This window comes from Alosa pseudoharengus, unplaced genomic scaffold (assembly GCF_046254945.1).
Source record: "Alosa pseudoharengus isolate Yale_2024_CS ecotype anadromous, Long Island Sound unplaced genomic scaffold, YU_APseudo_1.1 YU_APseudo_1.1_scf_5, whole genome shotgun sequence".
Classification (NCBI taxonomy): Eukaryota; Metazoa; Chordata; class Actinopteri; order Clupeiformes; family Clupeidae; genus Alosa; species Alosa pseudoharengus.
The window spans coordinates 39,298,376-39,315,437 of NW_027468837.1; the positions used below are offsets into that span (position 1 = coordinate 39,298,376).

The window sequence follows — 17,062 nt, forward strand, 5'->3', positions numbered from 1 at the left end:
AGGACTTAGCTATTGGTTCGGTCACAGACAGAAAAGCAGTTTCAGTAGAATGACTCTTGAAAACAGACTGCATAGGGTCTAGCAGGTTGTTCTGATATAGTAAGTCCAAGACTTGCTTGAAGACCATTTTCTCCAAAAACTTTGACAAGAAAGGAAGAAGGGAGATAGGTCTGTAAAAACAGGAATTTTAGAGGTGGTGGCAAATGATACATTTTCCATCTTTATCCTCCTTGACTGATTTTTCATTAGTTTCACATTTGGCTAGGGTCAGTGTCACTACTGGTAGCATAAGCCAGTACCTGGAGCCTACAAACGTTGCACAGGTAGTCCAACTCCTCCAGAATGGCACACCAATACGTTCCATTGCCAGAAGGATTGCTGTGTCTCCCAGCGCAGTCTCAAGAGCATGTAGGAGATTCCAGGAGACAGTTGCTCAAGGAGAGCTGGGCAGGATGGTAGAGGGTCCTTAACCCAGCAGCAGGACTAGTATCTGCTCCCTTGTGCAACAACAAACAGTAGGAGCCCTGCCAGAGCCCTACAAAATGACCTCCTCCAGGCCGCTGGTGTGAATGTCTCTGACCACACTGTCAGACTTCATGAAGGTGGCCTGAGGGCCCGATGGCCTCTGGAAGGACCTATGCTCACTGCCCAGCACTGTGCAGCTCAATTGGCATCTGCCATAGATTACAAAATTGGCAGGTTCGCCATTGACACCCTGTGCTTTTCACAAATGAGACCAGGTTCACCCTGAGCGCATGTGACGTTTAAAGATGTCTTGGAGAATGTAATGCTGCCTGCAACATCATTCAGCATGACTGGTTTGGTGGTGGGCCAGTGATGGTCTGGGGAGGGATATCCTTGGAAGGACGCACACACCTCTACGGGCAAGACAACTGCACCCTCACTGCTCTTAGGCATCAGGATGAAAACTTCAGACCCATTGTCTGACCCTGTATTGGTGCAGTGGACCCTGGGTTCCTCCTGGTGCACAACAATGGCTGGACACATGTAGCGAGAATGTGCAGGCAGTTCCTGGAGGATGAAGGCATTGATACCATTGACTGTCCCCCCCACACTCCCCTGACTTAAATCCGATTGAACACCTCTGGGACATTATATTTTGGTCCATCCAACATCGCCAGGTTGCACCACCGACTGTCAAGGAGCTCAGTGATGGCCATGTCAACATCTGGGAGCAGATTCCCCAGGACACCATCCGCCATTTCATTAGGAGCATGCCCCGATGCCATCAAGCATGTCGGGGCCATACGAACTACTGAGTACCATCATGAGTTGCTGCGCTGAAATTCAAGCAAAATGGACTAGCTTGCCGTGTCATTTTTTCCACTTAGATTTTCGGGGGGTCTTTGAATTCAGTCCTCTGTGGATTGATTGATTGATCATTTTCATTCCCAAATAACGAAGTGGCATCCTTTTGTTCCTAACATATTATCCAGTCCATATCAGTTTGAATCCTACCTCACAGGATGCTCATTTAATGTATCATGGCTTGGACATCTGTCCGCACCTCACCATCCCACCACAGGGGTCCCCCAGGGCTCAGTACTGGGTCCTCTTCTCTTTGCTATCCACACCACTTCTTTGGGACAGATTATACATTCGCACAGCTTCTCATACCACTGCTATGCAGATGACACATAGCTTTATCTGTTCTTTCCACCTGATGACCCCTTGGTCTCGACACGGACCTCGGATTGCCTCTCAGACATATCTTCATGGATGAAGGCACACCACCTCCAGCTAAACCTCTCAAAAAACAAACTGCTGGTCCTCCCAGCTAAACCTACTGCTCCCACCTACTCGAATGCCCTCATACAGGCATTATATGCTACCCCCCCCGACCGTTGCGCTCTTCGGACAAACATCGTCTAGCTCTGCCACCGGTACGCTCAGGTCAATCCAAACTTTTTCCATCTGTTGTTCCTCTTTGGTAGAACGCACTACCAGTTCCTACTAGAGCAGGGACATCCCTCTCCATCTTCAAAAAACTCCTGAAGACCCAGCTCTTCAGAGAATATCTTCTCTCGTAGCACTACTTACAACTAGCTTATTCTAGCACTTACCACCTGACTTGACTGTATAAAAACAGCACTCACTGATGCACTTATTGTATTCTACCTTTTTGAATTGTTTTAGAATTGTTGAGCAACAATTGATGCCTTGTATATTATTGAGGTTGTCATGTGATAAAATGACTGTTCAAACTTTTAAATTGTTTTTGAATGATATTTCTATCATGAATAACAATAGAGATGGTCTATATTTTCACATTTGGTATCCTCCATATTGGATTTCAAAATGGCCAACATCAAGTTTGATACTTTTCTGTCAATAGCTTCCTTGACCCTAACAATTGAGTGTTAGAACTTAAAATACTTTTTATCTTGTTTAATTTTGAAGTTGTACCAACAATTCTATTAAGAATGGTAGCCATATTTGAATTCAAAATGGCAGCCACTAGGGGGCGCTACGTGTTGGGGTCCATTTAAATTTTTGATCACTAGGGGTAGTAGTATAACTGTGCCAAGTTTCATGTTTTCTGCAAAAACTGAACAATTCCAGTGCTTAGCCGCTGTATTACTTTATAAAGCACATAATAGGTACCCAAATGAGCATAGGTCCCAGGATACACACTGGGAATATAGGGCCTTATGAAGATGGCAATTTACTTAGTTGCATGCTGTGATAAAAATATGTTTAACAGCACTCACCAAACAAACCTCTCCACTTGTGTGTTTGATGCCAGACAGGCTCATATGGTAATGCTGTTGTATATGCATTTAGAACCTTACTTAATCCAGTGGTAAAATTAATCAAATTTAGCAATATAGTGGACATCACACCCCTCTGACACTAGATTAGGCCAATAACTGAGGTCAGAGCAGGCTCCTATGCTCCTCAGGTTTATATGTGATGGGATCATGGATAGGTGCCCTGTGTTCCCCAGGTCAAGCATTGTATGTTTACAGGGTCCTCCAGCTTTATAAAGCACATAATAGGTACCCGAGTGAGCATAGGTTCCAGGATACATACACTGGGAACATAGGGCCTTATGAATAAAAGGCCTTTAGAGCATAGGGACCAGGTAACATAGGTTCACTTCATTTAGTGACCTTAACAATACCACTGACCAAAGGAGACCAATTGCTGGTCCAATGGAAAGGCAATTAATGTCATTGGAAGTATGGCAGTAGACTTGCAGGACAATCTGTTGTGTAATTAATTAATTAATTAAATAATGAATTATAAAATTAAATAATACAATAATAAACAAACAAACACAGACAACTAACATCACTTTTTGTAACATTTGTGGTTGCTGTTGTATTGTAGGGTGGTGTTGTTTACACTATATACATAATAGTGTGATATAATGCCTATAATCGGCACACTTATAATATAATAGAGAATTGCAGAGGCAATGTTGAGTATTGTATTGTGATACAAAATTAAAAGTAAAGAACATACCTGGGACAATGTCCCCTTATCATCTCTGACTAAAATGTATTGAAAATTAGATGATTGCACAATGAAATGTGTGAAAATCACTAAAATCGGACTATGTTTTTTCCCAACGGTCACAATAGTGACCAAGCATAAAAGACTCCTTTTCACCCACTTTTTCAGGAAAATTTGAAAAAATAGTAACTGATTACTTCAAAGGGTTACTCAAGACACATTTTGATATATTCAAGTCTGGGAAAAATTTGGGATTAAACGGGTTAAAAGTATGATACTAATAAAATTAGGTATTGTGACAATTTTTAATTTCAGGGTATTGCGATACTTGTGTAGTCTCGGTGCACCGTGCAACATTACCCGGATCATGTCTACCAAATCATCCTCACTGATAACAGCTTGCAAAGCAACATTTTATTGTCCAACATAATTATACCTGATACATTTAATGGTTATGGGGAACAGCAGTCAGCAGACATCTGACAGTGTCACTATTATTTACTCTGAGAATAACCCAGGATATGCCTGTTGACTGTACAAATATCACCTGGCAATAAGCACACATGGAGAGTTTGCTTTAGTCAATTACATCTCTCAAAATTGAAACCTTTAGATCACGGACATTGCCAGTGGTTACTGTAAATCTCTCAAATAAAACCTTTAGATCACGGACATTGCCAGTGGTTACTGTAAAAACTACAGGCTTCTCATCTGTCATAAATCAGTTGCATCATTTGGAGGGCAGTTACATGTGAGCAGAACAAGAGATGCAGGGATTGGACTACAAACCATAAGAGTGAGTATTCTTAAATGAATTGTTGAATGAAAAGAATATTGTTGAATATTCTTAAACTGGAGCACATTGAATAATTTTGTCTGATTTTCTTTTTTCAGTTTAGTTTTCATAGCTCCTGAGGGTCTACTTATGAACTCAACTGATTGCATGGTAAAGCTGAGTAGAAAATGAAGTTGAAATGAAGATGTAGTTGAAGGTTGCAAATTTATCTTGCACAGTGTCGGCTAAAATAAACAACTCTGTAAATACACCAAGATGCAATTTACTTTTTTCGCTTTCATCTGGAAGGTGTCTTGCTGAGATCTCAAATAAAAGAAACAAGGTTAAACAAGTAAAAAGAAATTGAAATCTGCAACTACATCTGACTACTCTTCGGCAGAGAACCTGCAGGGGCACCTGAATGGACAATATCTTTTCCATTGTCGTGTCAGATATTCAGACTTGGGCCAGAAATTAAGTCCAAACATCTTGCCCACAACGTAACAAAAATACTCCATTATATGTGCTGAAGTCAAAAACGTATCCCCAAAAAGAAGGTGCAAAAGTCCGGCAGAGTTCCATGCAAAATTCGTTTAATGTTTCCATGGCACAAAGCCTGAGTGGATCGTACAATCGCACTCCAGACAACTGACCGTTCGCAAAAGCCACGCCCCCTAGCCCGTCAAACTTAGAACAGAGTTGTCAATGGTACAGTAGCTGTTAAGTAAGGGATAATGTATAGAACGCCGGTCATTATTGGGAAAATAAGTACCGACAGGGCAAACCGGTTTCTTTCGCCCTGAAGGGACTTATTTTCCCATAATGACTGGCGTTCTATACATTATCCCGCTTATTATACGGCTACTTGCCAAAACGAAATAATAAACTCCCCACAATATGACTTTAGCCTACATAGCCTAGCCTATTTGTTACCGTTCATTGTGGCATTTGCTGAAAAACAAATAGTTCGCAACTAAACACGCTGCTGAACTTGAATCAAACATTCTTTAGAACACAGCTGATCAACCTTCTGCTTTAGGGCTGGGACAATGCGCCGACGTAATCGATGAAATCGACGCAAAAAATACGTCGACGCAAAATATGAGCGTCGATTCGTCAGGTATAACGTGTGCTGCTAAATATTTTTAATCTTAGACCTTCAGTGTTTTCCATACGTTGACTAATCTGTGGCTGGGCACCACGAAATCAAAACCGGCCACCACATGTTGATGTTCTATGTTGTAGGCCTACTGTTTAAATGAAAGATAAGATAAAATAATTTCATTGAGCTGCACTTTTTACTCACACAGCCTTTCGTCGCCCCGCCCGCTCTCTCTCGTAACAAGCCCGCTGCTCCTCTGCATGTGCATTTAACAAAATATTCACGATTGTTGAAGGATTGTTGTTGCCACATAGAAGCACTGCATAGAACACAGTGGGCTAAATTGCTATTAAATCTGCTTAGCATCGTGACCATGCTGCGCAAATTTGATCAAAACTGCTGCATTAAAGTTAAAGTAAACTCTGCTAAGGTCTTATCACAACATAGTACATTGAGGAGACTACTAAGTTAAGTTGCAGTATGCAATCAAGCAGTATCTCAAAGCTAACGTTAGAATACTGTTTGGATGTCAAGTTTAGCATACTTACAGCTGCTTGTATTCGTTATTCATGCAGGGCTTATTTTATTGACTCTGAATGTTTGCAAAATCCCGATGTAAATGGAAAAGTGTTTTCCAAGACTCAAAAGTGCTTGTCCAAAGGAGAAGTACTAATCGTTATTTACTACTTATGAATTGCATCCACACATCAGCAGCCTTTTAACTGTGTTAATGTTAATTGCAAGGATTCCCCCACGAACGTCTTAAAATGACAGGCACTCAATTAGACACTGCTGAACTTTATTGAATGCTACCTCTGACTAAGAATGCATTACTTTGCACTTGTATAGTCTTTTATTTTGTAATCTTAAAAGCAATAAACGTATATTGCAATGTTAAAAAATTAATGTTTTTTCATTCAGATATGTAAATAAACATGTATAAGTTGCTATTAGTGAATTAATGTGGAGATAATCGATAATCGAATCGAATCGGACTGAAAAAATGAATCGTTAGATTAATCGATGCATCGAAAAAATAATCGCTAGATTAATCGTTTAAAAAATAATCGTTTATCCCAGCCCTAGTCTGCTTTCACGTTTCAATGAAGTTCCAGTCCTTGCGTAGTGATATGAAAGACGTATCAGAAGCACAAAACCCGTTGCTATTGACAGCGGTAATTATATGAATTTACTGACTTGGGAAATCCCATTCAAGTCAATGGAGCGTGTTCTACTAGCATTGTGAAGAGCCGTATAATAAGACTCTGTAAAAGTTACAGCACAAGAGGATCTTTTAGAGAGCCACGGACCTAAATTAATTTACAATCATTTACAATCCGTTAAAATTGTCCGACTGCAGTATGACATGAAGGCGTATAAAAACTCATATCTAGCTAATTTTGTTGGGTGATGAACTTAAACGGGAGGCGAGTGTGATTCACTGATATTAATATTAGCTGTGCTAGATAGACTTGCATGCATGTTACAAGGACACTGGGCCATGGTGCTGCCAAAAAACGGAAACATAGCCTACATTGCAGAGCCACTTTAACTTTATTATTATATGGTGAATAAATGTTACACTACTGTGCACAGCCCACTGATTTATAAAGATCAGTGGCACAGCCCCATGCTTCTCTGACGTGACGAAGCTAGCACGTTATTAGCAGCGGTTAGCTAACTATGCTAACATTAGTTATCTACAAGTCTCCTCCAAGTGACAATCATTTTATATACAATGCTGGCAATGCTGAAAACAATTAACATCCTTATTTATCTTACTTACATTGAGTTGACTGTGTGGCTTAATCCACAGATGTGGTGGAGCACTGTTTTGTTATGGTTTGCTAAGGAGTAATAACCTGACCCTAGCCAGATGAATTTCGCTCTGCCTAGCTCCACTCATCCATCTGGGACCAATCTATTGAAGTGTTGCTTCAGATGGCTGGGCCTAATCAAAAAATGCTTGCATATGATTGAATAAGCCACCTGTCCGTCATCTATTGACGTGCTACTTCAACCACTCACATCGAAGCCAACCCGTGACGCTGATAACAGTCTCACGGTCGGTTCTCCACTACGTCACATCTATGAAACTCCCGCCCTGCGTCCTGATTGGCTGAACCATAAAGTCGGTTGCAGAAATCACTCTCAATGGAAGAGGTCCCAGATGGATGTGAGTGAAGCTAGGCGGAGCTAAGCGGAACGAAATTCATCTGGCTAGGGTCAGGTTAAAGGAGTAACCCTTTTCTTTAAAATAGTGGAGATCTGGGACGAGGCAAGGCAAGGCATTTTTCTGTGTATCGGAGTTGTGTTAATCCCACATATGTCATTTGACTGTCCTTTTAACTCATATCACTATAAAATCCCATAAAACCGGACAAATATCAAGGCTCCCAATACATTTCAATGGAGCCGTAAGGTGAAGTTGACGGGCCATGTCTGCCTGCACGGAGCTACTGGACTGCCATTGGCTCATCTGCGTTCGATGGGCGTGGTTTTGCGAACGGTCAATTGTACCAATATTTATACCCCTCCTTAGATGCTGACACAACACTTAGCAACCTCGAACCCACAGGTGGCATTATGAAAGGATTGTTGTTTGGTTTTATCTTTTGCTAGTCAGCATTGTTGTTGCCAGGTGTACAAACTTTTCACCGTAACACAAGTTCAAAGGTATACACAAAGTTTAGGGGTTTATATAGCGATCAAAGGTCGCACATCGTAATGGGTTACATAACGTTCACTTGCTTGCTCTCTCATTGGCTGTTTTGAGTAGCCTAGAGTGCACTTCTAATGCCATCTTTATCTCTGCAGCTTCAAGGCCAAGCATGCTTTTTTCAAACAGGCTTCGTCTGGCCACAGTGAGACACAGAGAGACATTGGGATACAGAGTGCACATAGAGAATAATTCTGGTAGAATAGCTTCAGTATGTTAATAGTATTAGTTAAACTTGTTATTTTAAAATGTTATAAAACAAAGTTATTTAAGAATAACTTCAGTGTATTACTTGATTACCATTAATGTTATATAAATACATGTTTTTCTGTTTCAAACTCTTTCTCATTGTGATGTCTACAAACCATAGTAATAATTTATACCACACCACCCGATCAAGTCTACATACAGCTGGTGAGTTTTCTGATTTATTAGGCTACTCTAAACATATAAATGGTTAACAGACAAGTTAATTTATGCCAGTCTAATTTATTACATCATATTACATAACATCATATCACATACCATGTTAATCTGTTCTACGCCTGCCTTAATATGAGTGTTTTTGTTTTATATCTGATCAGAATATAACAGCACAAGTGTGATAAAGTTATATTTTCCGTGCTGTCATATATTCTCCTTAATGTTACATTGTCTATGGGTTTGATTGACGTTATATTGGAGACTTCTGTTTTTATATCCTATGTTGTTGTTGTATGTGTTTGGTATAGTTGTATTGTAATGTATTGTTGTTTGTGCTTAATGTTCTATGTGGCTCCCTTTGAAATTCCCTCCGGGGCAATAAAGGTTTCATTCATACAAGAAGCTTGTGAAAGTATAAGATTAAAATTGCATTCTAGTAACAATAGTGAACATTTAAGTGCTATACCTGGTGTGCAATACAATCATTCTGAAATATTCAGCATGCTGTTGAAATTAAGCTCAGCTGTCAAGAAGCTTGTGAAAGAGCATATATAATAGCCACAGCGATGTATGCTATCCTGTTCGTCTTGTCCAACCAGCTCACTCAGATCTCATTTGAATACTACCCTGTTCCTCTAGTCCAACTAGCTCACGCCTTTAAGACAAGCCTTCATTCTCTCAGTTGAGGATAATCCTCAACGTTCACACACGTTCAAAGAAACAGCTCACAAACCTAAAGGATATGTGGACCATTAGGAAAGGACAGAGCGGGTAATATACTGAAGGATTTTGACATTATGGTAGATGTGTAAAAACTGTAGTTTTTAAGCTAAGTGGTTGATTTACGTATGGTATCAAAATGTACGGCAGAGTGAATGGAACAAAATATGGCATGCATGTCTTATCTTTGATTTTCTAGATGTCTTTGCCTACACTGTTCATCATCTTAGCTGAGACAGGCTATGTGGAAATCCAAATTTGTGTCCTTTCAGAGTTCCCAGAGATACCTACAGTGGAAGTGGAAACTTTTGTTGTACACTTCTGTTGTGATGAACTGTTTCTAACTCTTTGTGCACACTGCATTGTCAAACCATCTAACTAATTGGCTTCATTTCAACACTTTCAGTGGGGGTCCACAGAGAAGACAAGGTACAGTGTTTATACATTATTTTGGTGTAGTTAATTTCCTTTTGGATGAGCATAGGATATACTCTACACTTGTGATGATTATAATGTGCAATGCTGGCCATATGTTGGTTCTAAAATTGGAGTGAACTGCTATGTAGCCTAAATCCTATCATGCCATTTAAATGCCAATGAACAACACTAATGCTCAAAAAGTTAGCAGACATCTTTATTCCAAGTGTGCTCTCTGGCTGCAAGGTCAAGACTGGATAACTCTGATCTTTTCCATTTATAGACTGGAAACGTCTTTTGATTGTTTTGACTACAATTGCTTTAACATGGATTTTGGTGTCTTATCAATCAGTCCTAAAGATGAAAGTTGTCAATCTTCTTGGTAAGTTGGATTTCTGTCCTCTTTAAATGGTTCAAAATGTTTTTTTTAATGTATCAGTGTGTCTTAACATCTTAATCAGTCCACTCAAGGACTTGTGTTATCAAGGATTCAAGTAAACTGTAACCCAAATTAGTATACTGCCACTCCAAATTATGTAGCCTAAACATAAGTATGCCAAAACAGATACCCTTACTCAAGGGAGTATAACATTAAAATTTCATTCTAGTAACAATAGTGAACATTTAAGTGCTATACCTGGTGTGCAATACAATCATTCTGAAATATTCAGCATGCTGTTTAAGCTCAGCTGTCATTTTTTGATGTTCCTCCTGAAAGACATGTGTTATGTGGAGAGTAACCATTATATCCTTTCTTGTCTGTCCACTATTAGTAACTCTAGAATGGACATACTACCACACTGCTGGCTGTTGTGACACACTAGTCGCACTAGTGTCAAAAAAGAAAAACAAAGGCATTCAACAAAAACAAAGGCCTTTGGAAAATTCCATGCAAAACTGTCATAACGCCAAGTAAATGGTATTTGTAAAAAGTGAAAAGTTTTTCATGAAAGTTCTACAACCAAGAAGATTGAATGCTCAAATTTCAAGTGATCATCATTCACATCATGCCATACCTTAGCATTGTGTTGGCGTTATGGACGTGACAGTTTTGTCTGGAATTGCCCCTTTAATAAAGCATGGCAAAACTGGTTTTAAAACATGGGCCTACGCGTCAGTGAGGCCTTGCTGCAGGCCATAAATAGCAAATGGAAGTTCAAAACTGGTAATATCCAATAGAACTTAAGTTGATACAGAGGTCTATCACAACATTAGATGATAATATATGTTTTACTTTGGATTTATAACAAGTTAGTCATAGCACTTTATTAGGCATAGCACTTTATCAGGAAAGAAATGAGGAAGTTAGCATGTAGCACATAAGAGTCACATGTAATGATGGTGGAGATGGCTAATTCACCTAATACACCTTAAGTCCTTGCACTGGCTTCCAGTAAGTCACAGAATTGACTTTAAAGCACTATTGCTTGTTTATAAATCAGTAAATGGAGCAGGACCTAAATACTTGTCAGACATGCTTCAGCAGTACACACCTTCTCGTCCTCTTAGGTCCCAGGTGAAAAACCTGCTAGTAAAACCTATAGTTAGAACTAAACATGGTGAAGCAGCTTTTAGCTGCTATGCGGCTCAGCTGTGGAACCAACTTTCGGATGACATCAAAAAGGCCCCAACTGTAGCCAGTTTTAAATCTAGACTTAAGACCAAACTGTTCTCAGATGCTTTCTGCTAACTGTGCCGAGTTACAAATTCTGAATCTGCCTTGATAATTATTCTACTTTGTCTTTTATTACTTTTTTTTACTACTTTTACCTTTGTTTTGCTTACTAATTATTCTTTATTTTTAAATGATTTTACCTTGTTTTATGTTTTCTTTTTATTATGATCTTTACCTTTTAACTATTCTTTGACTATATTGCCCTTCTATGCTTTTATTTGTTATTATTGTTTGGTTTTGTTTATGTAAAGCACATTGAATGACCTCTGTGTATGAAATGCGCTATATAAATAAACTTGACTTGACTTGACTTGACTTATTCAGGAGGCAGCCATTGGCTGTTTCTCAAAGTCAAGGACGGATCCTTCAAAGCTGTGTGTATCCTCTGCGTGCTTGGAACAAGCACACTCCTGTGAACACATTTATGGAAGTCAAGTCAAGTTTAGCACATTTCATACCCAGAGGTCATTCAATGTGCTTTACATAAACAAAACCAGACAGTAATAACAAATAAAAACATAAAAGGGAAATAGTGAAAGAATAGTTTAAAAGGTCAAGATCATAATAAAAAAAAAAATAACGCACAAGGTAAAATCATTTAAAAAATAAAGAATAATTAAAAAGACAAAATAAAAGACACAAGGTAGAATAATTTTCAAGGCAGATTCAGAATTTGTAACTCAGTGCAGTTAGCAGAAAGCATCTGAGAACAGTTTGGTCTTAAGTCTAGATTTAAAACTGGCTACAGTTGGGGCCTTTTTGATGTCATACGAAAGTTGATTCCACAGCTGAGCCGCATACAGTAGCAGCTAAAAGCTGCTTCACCATGTTTAGTTCTAACAGCAGGTTTTACTAACAGGCTTTTCTCCTGAGACCTGAGAGGTCTGGAGGGTGTGATTTATAAACAATATAGCAATAAAGTCAATTATGTGACTTACTGGAAGCCAGTGCAGGGACTTAAGAATTGGAGTAATGTGGTCAGTTCTTTTAGTTTTTGTTAGGACCCTAGCTGCTGCATTTTGTATCACCTGAAGTTGTTTGATAGTCTTTTTAGGAAGGCCTGTGAAAAGTCCATTGCAGTAATCAACTCTGCTGTAGATAAATGCATGAATGAGTTTTTCTAAATCATCTTTTAACATCAGCCCTCGGCAATATTTTTGAGGTGGTAAAAAGCTGATTTAGTTATCGCTTTCATGTGGCTGTTGAAATTTAGATCACTGTCAATGAATACACCAAGATTTTTAACAGTATCCTTTGCTTTCAACCCTTTTGTGTCAAGGACAGTGGCAACCCTAAGTCTTTCCTCCTTTTTACCAAATATAATTACTTCAGTTTTTTCTTTGTTTAGCTGAAGAAAATTTTGAGACATCCAGGTGTTGATCTAGCTAGACTGCAGTCTAACTGTTACAAGTAGCTTCTAGGGCCTACTAACATCACTTATTGAAGGCCTGTTAACGTTAAATCCTCCGGGTTGGTCTGAAGACACAGCTGTAGCTACGCCATATCATTGGACTGAGTGGGAGAAAAGTTAAGTTAACACGGACTTTTCTTTATTTTTATTTATTATTTATTTATTTATTTTATTACTTGTTAATTTTTTGTTGTTGTCTGTCTTGTATGTCTACCGTTGTCTCGGGTACGCTGGCAATTACGCCGTTCCATCAGGCATCTTTTGTCTTGTGCGTCTTTTGTAAATTTGTTTGTTTGTCTTGATGTCACGGGAATGCTGGCGACTACGCCGCTCCGTCTGGCATTTTGTCTTACGCGTAAATGTCTAGTGTGTAAAGCGACCTTGGGTGCTTTGAAAGGCGCTATGTAACAAATAAAATAGTACTAATACTAATAGTATTAGTATTTGTTCCATACCAGGGGTGTCCAAACTTTTTGACTCAAGGGCCACATTGAGTTTTGGAAATTGGCCGGCAGGCCACACAACAAAAAATAATGGGTATATATGTTTTATATAATTTAAATGACAAAGTAATTTTGTTGTAGAAAATTAATTTCTAAAGAAATACTGTTAATTTGATGTTGTTTAATTAATTTATAAATAGTGCACTGTCACTTTAAAACTCTTTTGCCAGCTACACTCAAATATAGCCTATGGCTAGTGCTGTGCCTATGGCTCATGCCCTCTTACAGTTTATAAGTGGTCAGTAGTGGGAACTACTGTTGCCATCGCGATTTCCTTTTAAAAGTTTCTTATTTAAAAGGTAGATATCAATTATCAACAATGACAAGCCAGCTGGAACCTGCCGCACTCTCTCACTTTCGTGCATGCACGCTCAAATGCGTTCCCAATTAAATAGAGTAGCATAACGTAGTTAGATCTGCTGCAAAGGAGATACTATGTATCTCGATGTAACAAGCTGTTTTGACATTGACATTGTAATCGCTCTATAAGAAGAGTATAAAGCAGTTTGCAGTAGCCTAAAGTTACACACAAAGTCGTCTATCGCTGGAAAAAAATTGCGAGCGGCCTAACCTAATTAAATGCTCGGCAGGCCAGATGACAGTGCATGCGGGCCGGATCTATGATAAACTAATAAATGCTCGGCGGGCCAGATTAAAGTGCGTGGTGGCCGCAGTTGGCCCGTGGGCCGTAGTTTGGACACCCCTGTTCTATACACTGACACAGACATTCAAGGGGACCATAGTGACAGAGCTAAGTAAATTTGTGTGTCATCTGCATAGCTATGATATGAAATCAAATTATGTTGGATGATTTGTCCAAGTGGGAGCATATAGAGGTTGAATAAAAGTGGCCCCAAGATCGACCCCTGGGGAACACCACAGGTCAAGGACGTTGGTGTTGAGGTACAGTTTCCAATACCAACAAAGACGATTTAAAATCTGTACTAAACAAAGCAGTTCACTATGTATTTAAATGTACACATTGGGCGCTATCTTAACGATCTGAAACGCAAGTATCAAATGATGGATGTTCCTGGTCTGTGGATGTTCCTGATCTGTGGCGGAATTGTTTTCTGAAACTTGCAAAATATGAACAGGGAACGTTTGCGCTGGAACACGCCTTCTCTTTTCGCTGAACCACCCCCGTGGGCGCAATTGCATTCCCTAATTTACTGACGTCTACCTATGGAGGGAAAATTCCAATATGCACTGAATGCAAAATAGGAAAGACAAAAGCGCCAGTGTACAGTCAATTGTGCTGGAGTGCACGATAGGGCCCCTTGTGCTGTTGTCACTATGTAAAGTGCACGATAGGGCCCCTTGTGTTGTTGTCACTATTTAAAGTGCACGATAGGGCCCCTTGTGTTGTTGTCACTATGTAAAGTGCACGATAGGGCCCCTTGTGTTGTTGTCACTATGTAAAGTAACCTAAATGAAATATGGGCTCAAATCATTTTACAACTTTGAACTCTCACACCGTAATAGTGTAAATAAGGCATTTAGGAAGGATATCTAAACATTTTGAGAGAGAATGAGAGCCACTGCAAGCGAAATATTACACTTTTCTCTTTATGATTTTGCTTAATAGTTGCTGCTTTGTGGTTTATATTGGCAAATGAATGAATGAATTTATACACGTGGGAGAATGAGTGGTGCATTCATTGTTTTTCAAAAAGAAGCGGGCAGGAGGCATGATTTTTAATAACGCACACCTGCAGCTTCCTGCACACTCGCTAGTCTGTTCCATTGTGTGTTTTCCGAATGGTAAGAAGAAGCCTTGCCTCGTCTGCACACTCGCTAGTCTGTTACATTGTGTGATTTCCGAATGCTAAGAAGAAGCCTTGCCTCGTCTTTGAAGGATTTGACTCGGCAGGACTCGTTCTACCAAGCACGAATCCTTGACTTTGAGAAACAGCAATAGTCTCAACCAAAAGGAGGCTAAGGGGTACACTGACTATATCATTCATGCGTTTTCACCACCTACTGACAAATGCGTAGAAAACAACAATCATATGGTTGTGTCCCCTGTAGTCTTGTTTTGGTGTACATTGGCCGCTGCCTGAATAAGTCGAATGATGTCAACTTTATCTTCCTACAGGTGACACTGAAGGATTTGTACAATCAGACATGTTTAAGAAGACATATGCAGAAAGTAAGTTAATCCTCTACTGCAAGAAGTCCCAAGTCTATTTTTGCATATGCATATGTGTTATATTCACTGATGTGCACTACACATTCAGTTGGGTTTGTTGTTTTTGATTGGCTGGTTGGTTTGAGATGTTGTTGGTGATTAGGTTCAGAGGGCAGTCAGGTCTCCTGACTTCCACTGGTTGTGTCACCGCACATTCACTGTTAAAAACATTATTGTCCGCGCTGTGGTACTAGCGTTATTTGTATAATTATAGAGTTTATGCCAACTGCAATTAGTTTATGAAGAGAACCTTCATGACCATTAATATTTAATAAATAATTAATTAATGATGATTATTTTAATTTTGTTAATGAATCATTTATCCGTTATTCATTAATTTACCTGTACATCTCATGGTGACAGAAAAGCCTCCCCCCTGGTTATGCACATAAATAATTAATGACAGACCTTAATGAACAAAACTAATTAATGACAGACCTTAATGAACAAAACTAATTAAAAGAGGGAAGTGATTCCAGCTGTCCTAATCGTCAGGAATTGCAAATAGGAACCAATAGTGATGGAGTGTCTTCCACACTTATTCATTTTTTGACTGAATAATATCACTCATCTACCTGGGATTGATATAATAGTAATTTCAATCAACAAATACAAAACCAGCAGAGCTGAAGGTGAAGATCAAAAGAAAAGGTGACAGGACACATTTATCAGGCAATTATGAATTAGTGGAGCCTTGGAATAGTGGGTTGAATTTTCAAAATGTGTGCTTACAAGGACACAAAAACTGGCCCACTGCTCATCCCTTAAGAATTTTATTTTTAACTCGTTTGACGTTTCGAGCGCACACACTCTTCATCAGATCGCAATGTGAATAAATGTGTATTTATATCATTCAAATACTGATTCTTAAAGCCCAAGATGAAGTAGAGCGCAGGATGGCGTCACTAGGCCTACAGAGGAGGAGCTTGGACAAACCTGCCCCTTCCAAGTGTGGTATCAACACATGTCCTGATGGCTACTTCGCCTTTCATCTAAAAAGTGGTGTCGCAAATATACTTGGACCAAGAATTTGCTTTGAGGGCAACATGTGAGTAAAGTAATGATTACAGTTACACCATTGAAACTAAAGTCAAAAGAAGTAAGTGCTAAATGCCATTAAAATGATTTAAGCTAAACGCTACTGATGATCACATTGACAGTCTTTGAACATCTCACTGAAATGAATAATAGTTATAAATAACAGACTTGAGGCAAGACACTAACTCTATGTTCAGAAACTGCCATAAACAAGGCATATCATGTTTGGAAGATTCCTTGGAAGAGCCAATAGATAACTCATTATAGCAGCATATTATTTGATGAATTACTGATCGTTTGCTAAATCCTGAAGATGGCAGTACAAACTAACTGTCTACATTGCACTCCTCCATTTCCACATGTTTTGTTCATGTGTTTAAAACCACAGCATAATTTCTCCACACACACTATTTGATTGCAGGTTTGATTTCATGTGCTCCATAGGTTAATGAGTGGGGTTGCCAATAACATTGGCAGAGGAATTAATATAGCCTTGTTGAAAGGTGAGGTGCCCGCTGTGACTCCCATAGATGTCATTTCATTTACAAATTAAAATGGAATAATGAAATGTTAGTAGTAATGTTTATTTGTATTATTATTTATTAGCA

At 39.1% G+C, this 17,062-nt stretch overlaps 1 protein-coding gene and 1 long non-coding RNA gene across 4 annotated transcripts in view; both read left to right on the forward strand.

The window, feature by feature from the left end:
- The first annotated feature begins 4,103 nt into the window (after positions 1-4,103).
- Positions 4,104-8,547, forward strand: LOC143104566 (uncharacterized). The gene is made up of 3 exons (XR_012983093.1): positions 4,104-4,276; positions 4,375-4,426; positions 8,447-8,547. It is a non-coding gene; the product is annotated as an uncharacterized LOC143104566 (long non-coding RNA).
- A 621-nt stretch (positions 8,548-9,168) lies between these two features.
- LOC143104157 (protein FAM107B) overlaps positions 9,169-17,062 on the forward strand; it is a 42,745-nt gene continuing 34,851 nt past the window's right edge. For all 3 annotated transcript variants that reach the window (XM_076268112.1, XM_076268113.1, XM_076268111.1), the window contains exons 1-6: positions 9,169-9,270; positions 9,626-9,648; positions 9,920-10,018; positions 15,324-15,377; positions 16,290-16,464; positions 16,899-16,957. Coding sequence is in view for 1 of the 3 variants with exons in the window: in XM_076268111.1 (XP_076124226.1) it covers positions 9,242-9,270; positions 9,626-9,648; positions 9,920-10,018; positions 15,324-15,377; positions 16,290-16,464; positions 16,899-16,957 (439 nt within the window). In the remaining 2 variants the exon portion in view is untranslated. The remainder of the gene's footprint in view (positions 9,271-9,625; positions 9,649-9,919; positions 10,019-15,323; positions 15,378-16,289; positions 16,465-16,898; positions 16,958-17,062) is intronic.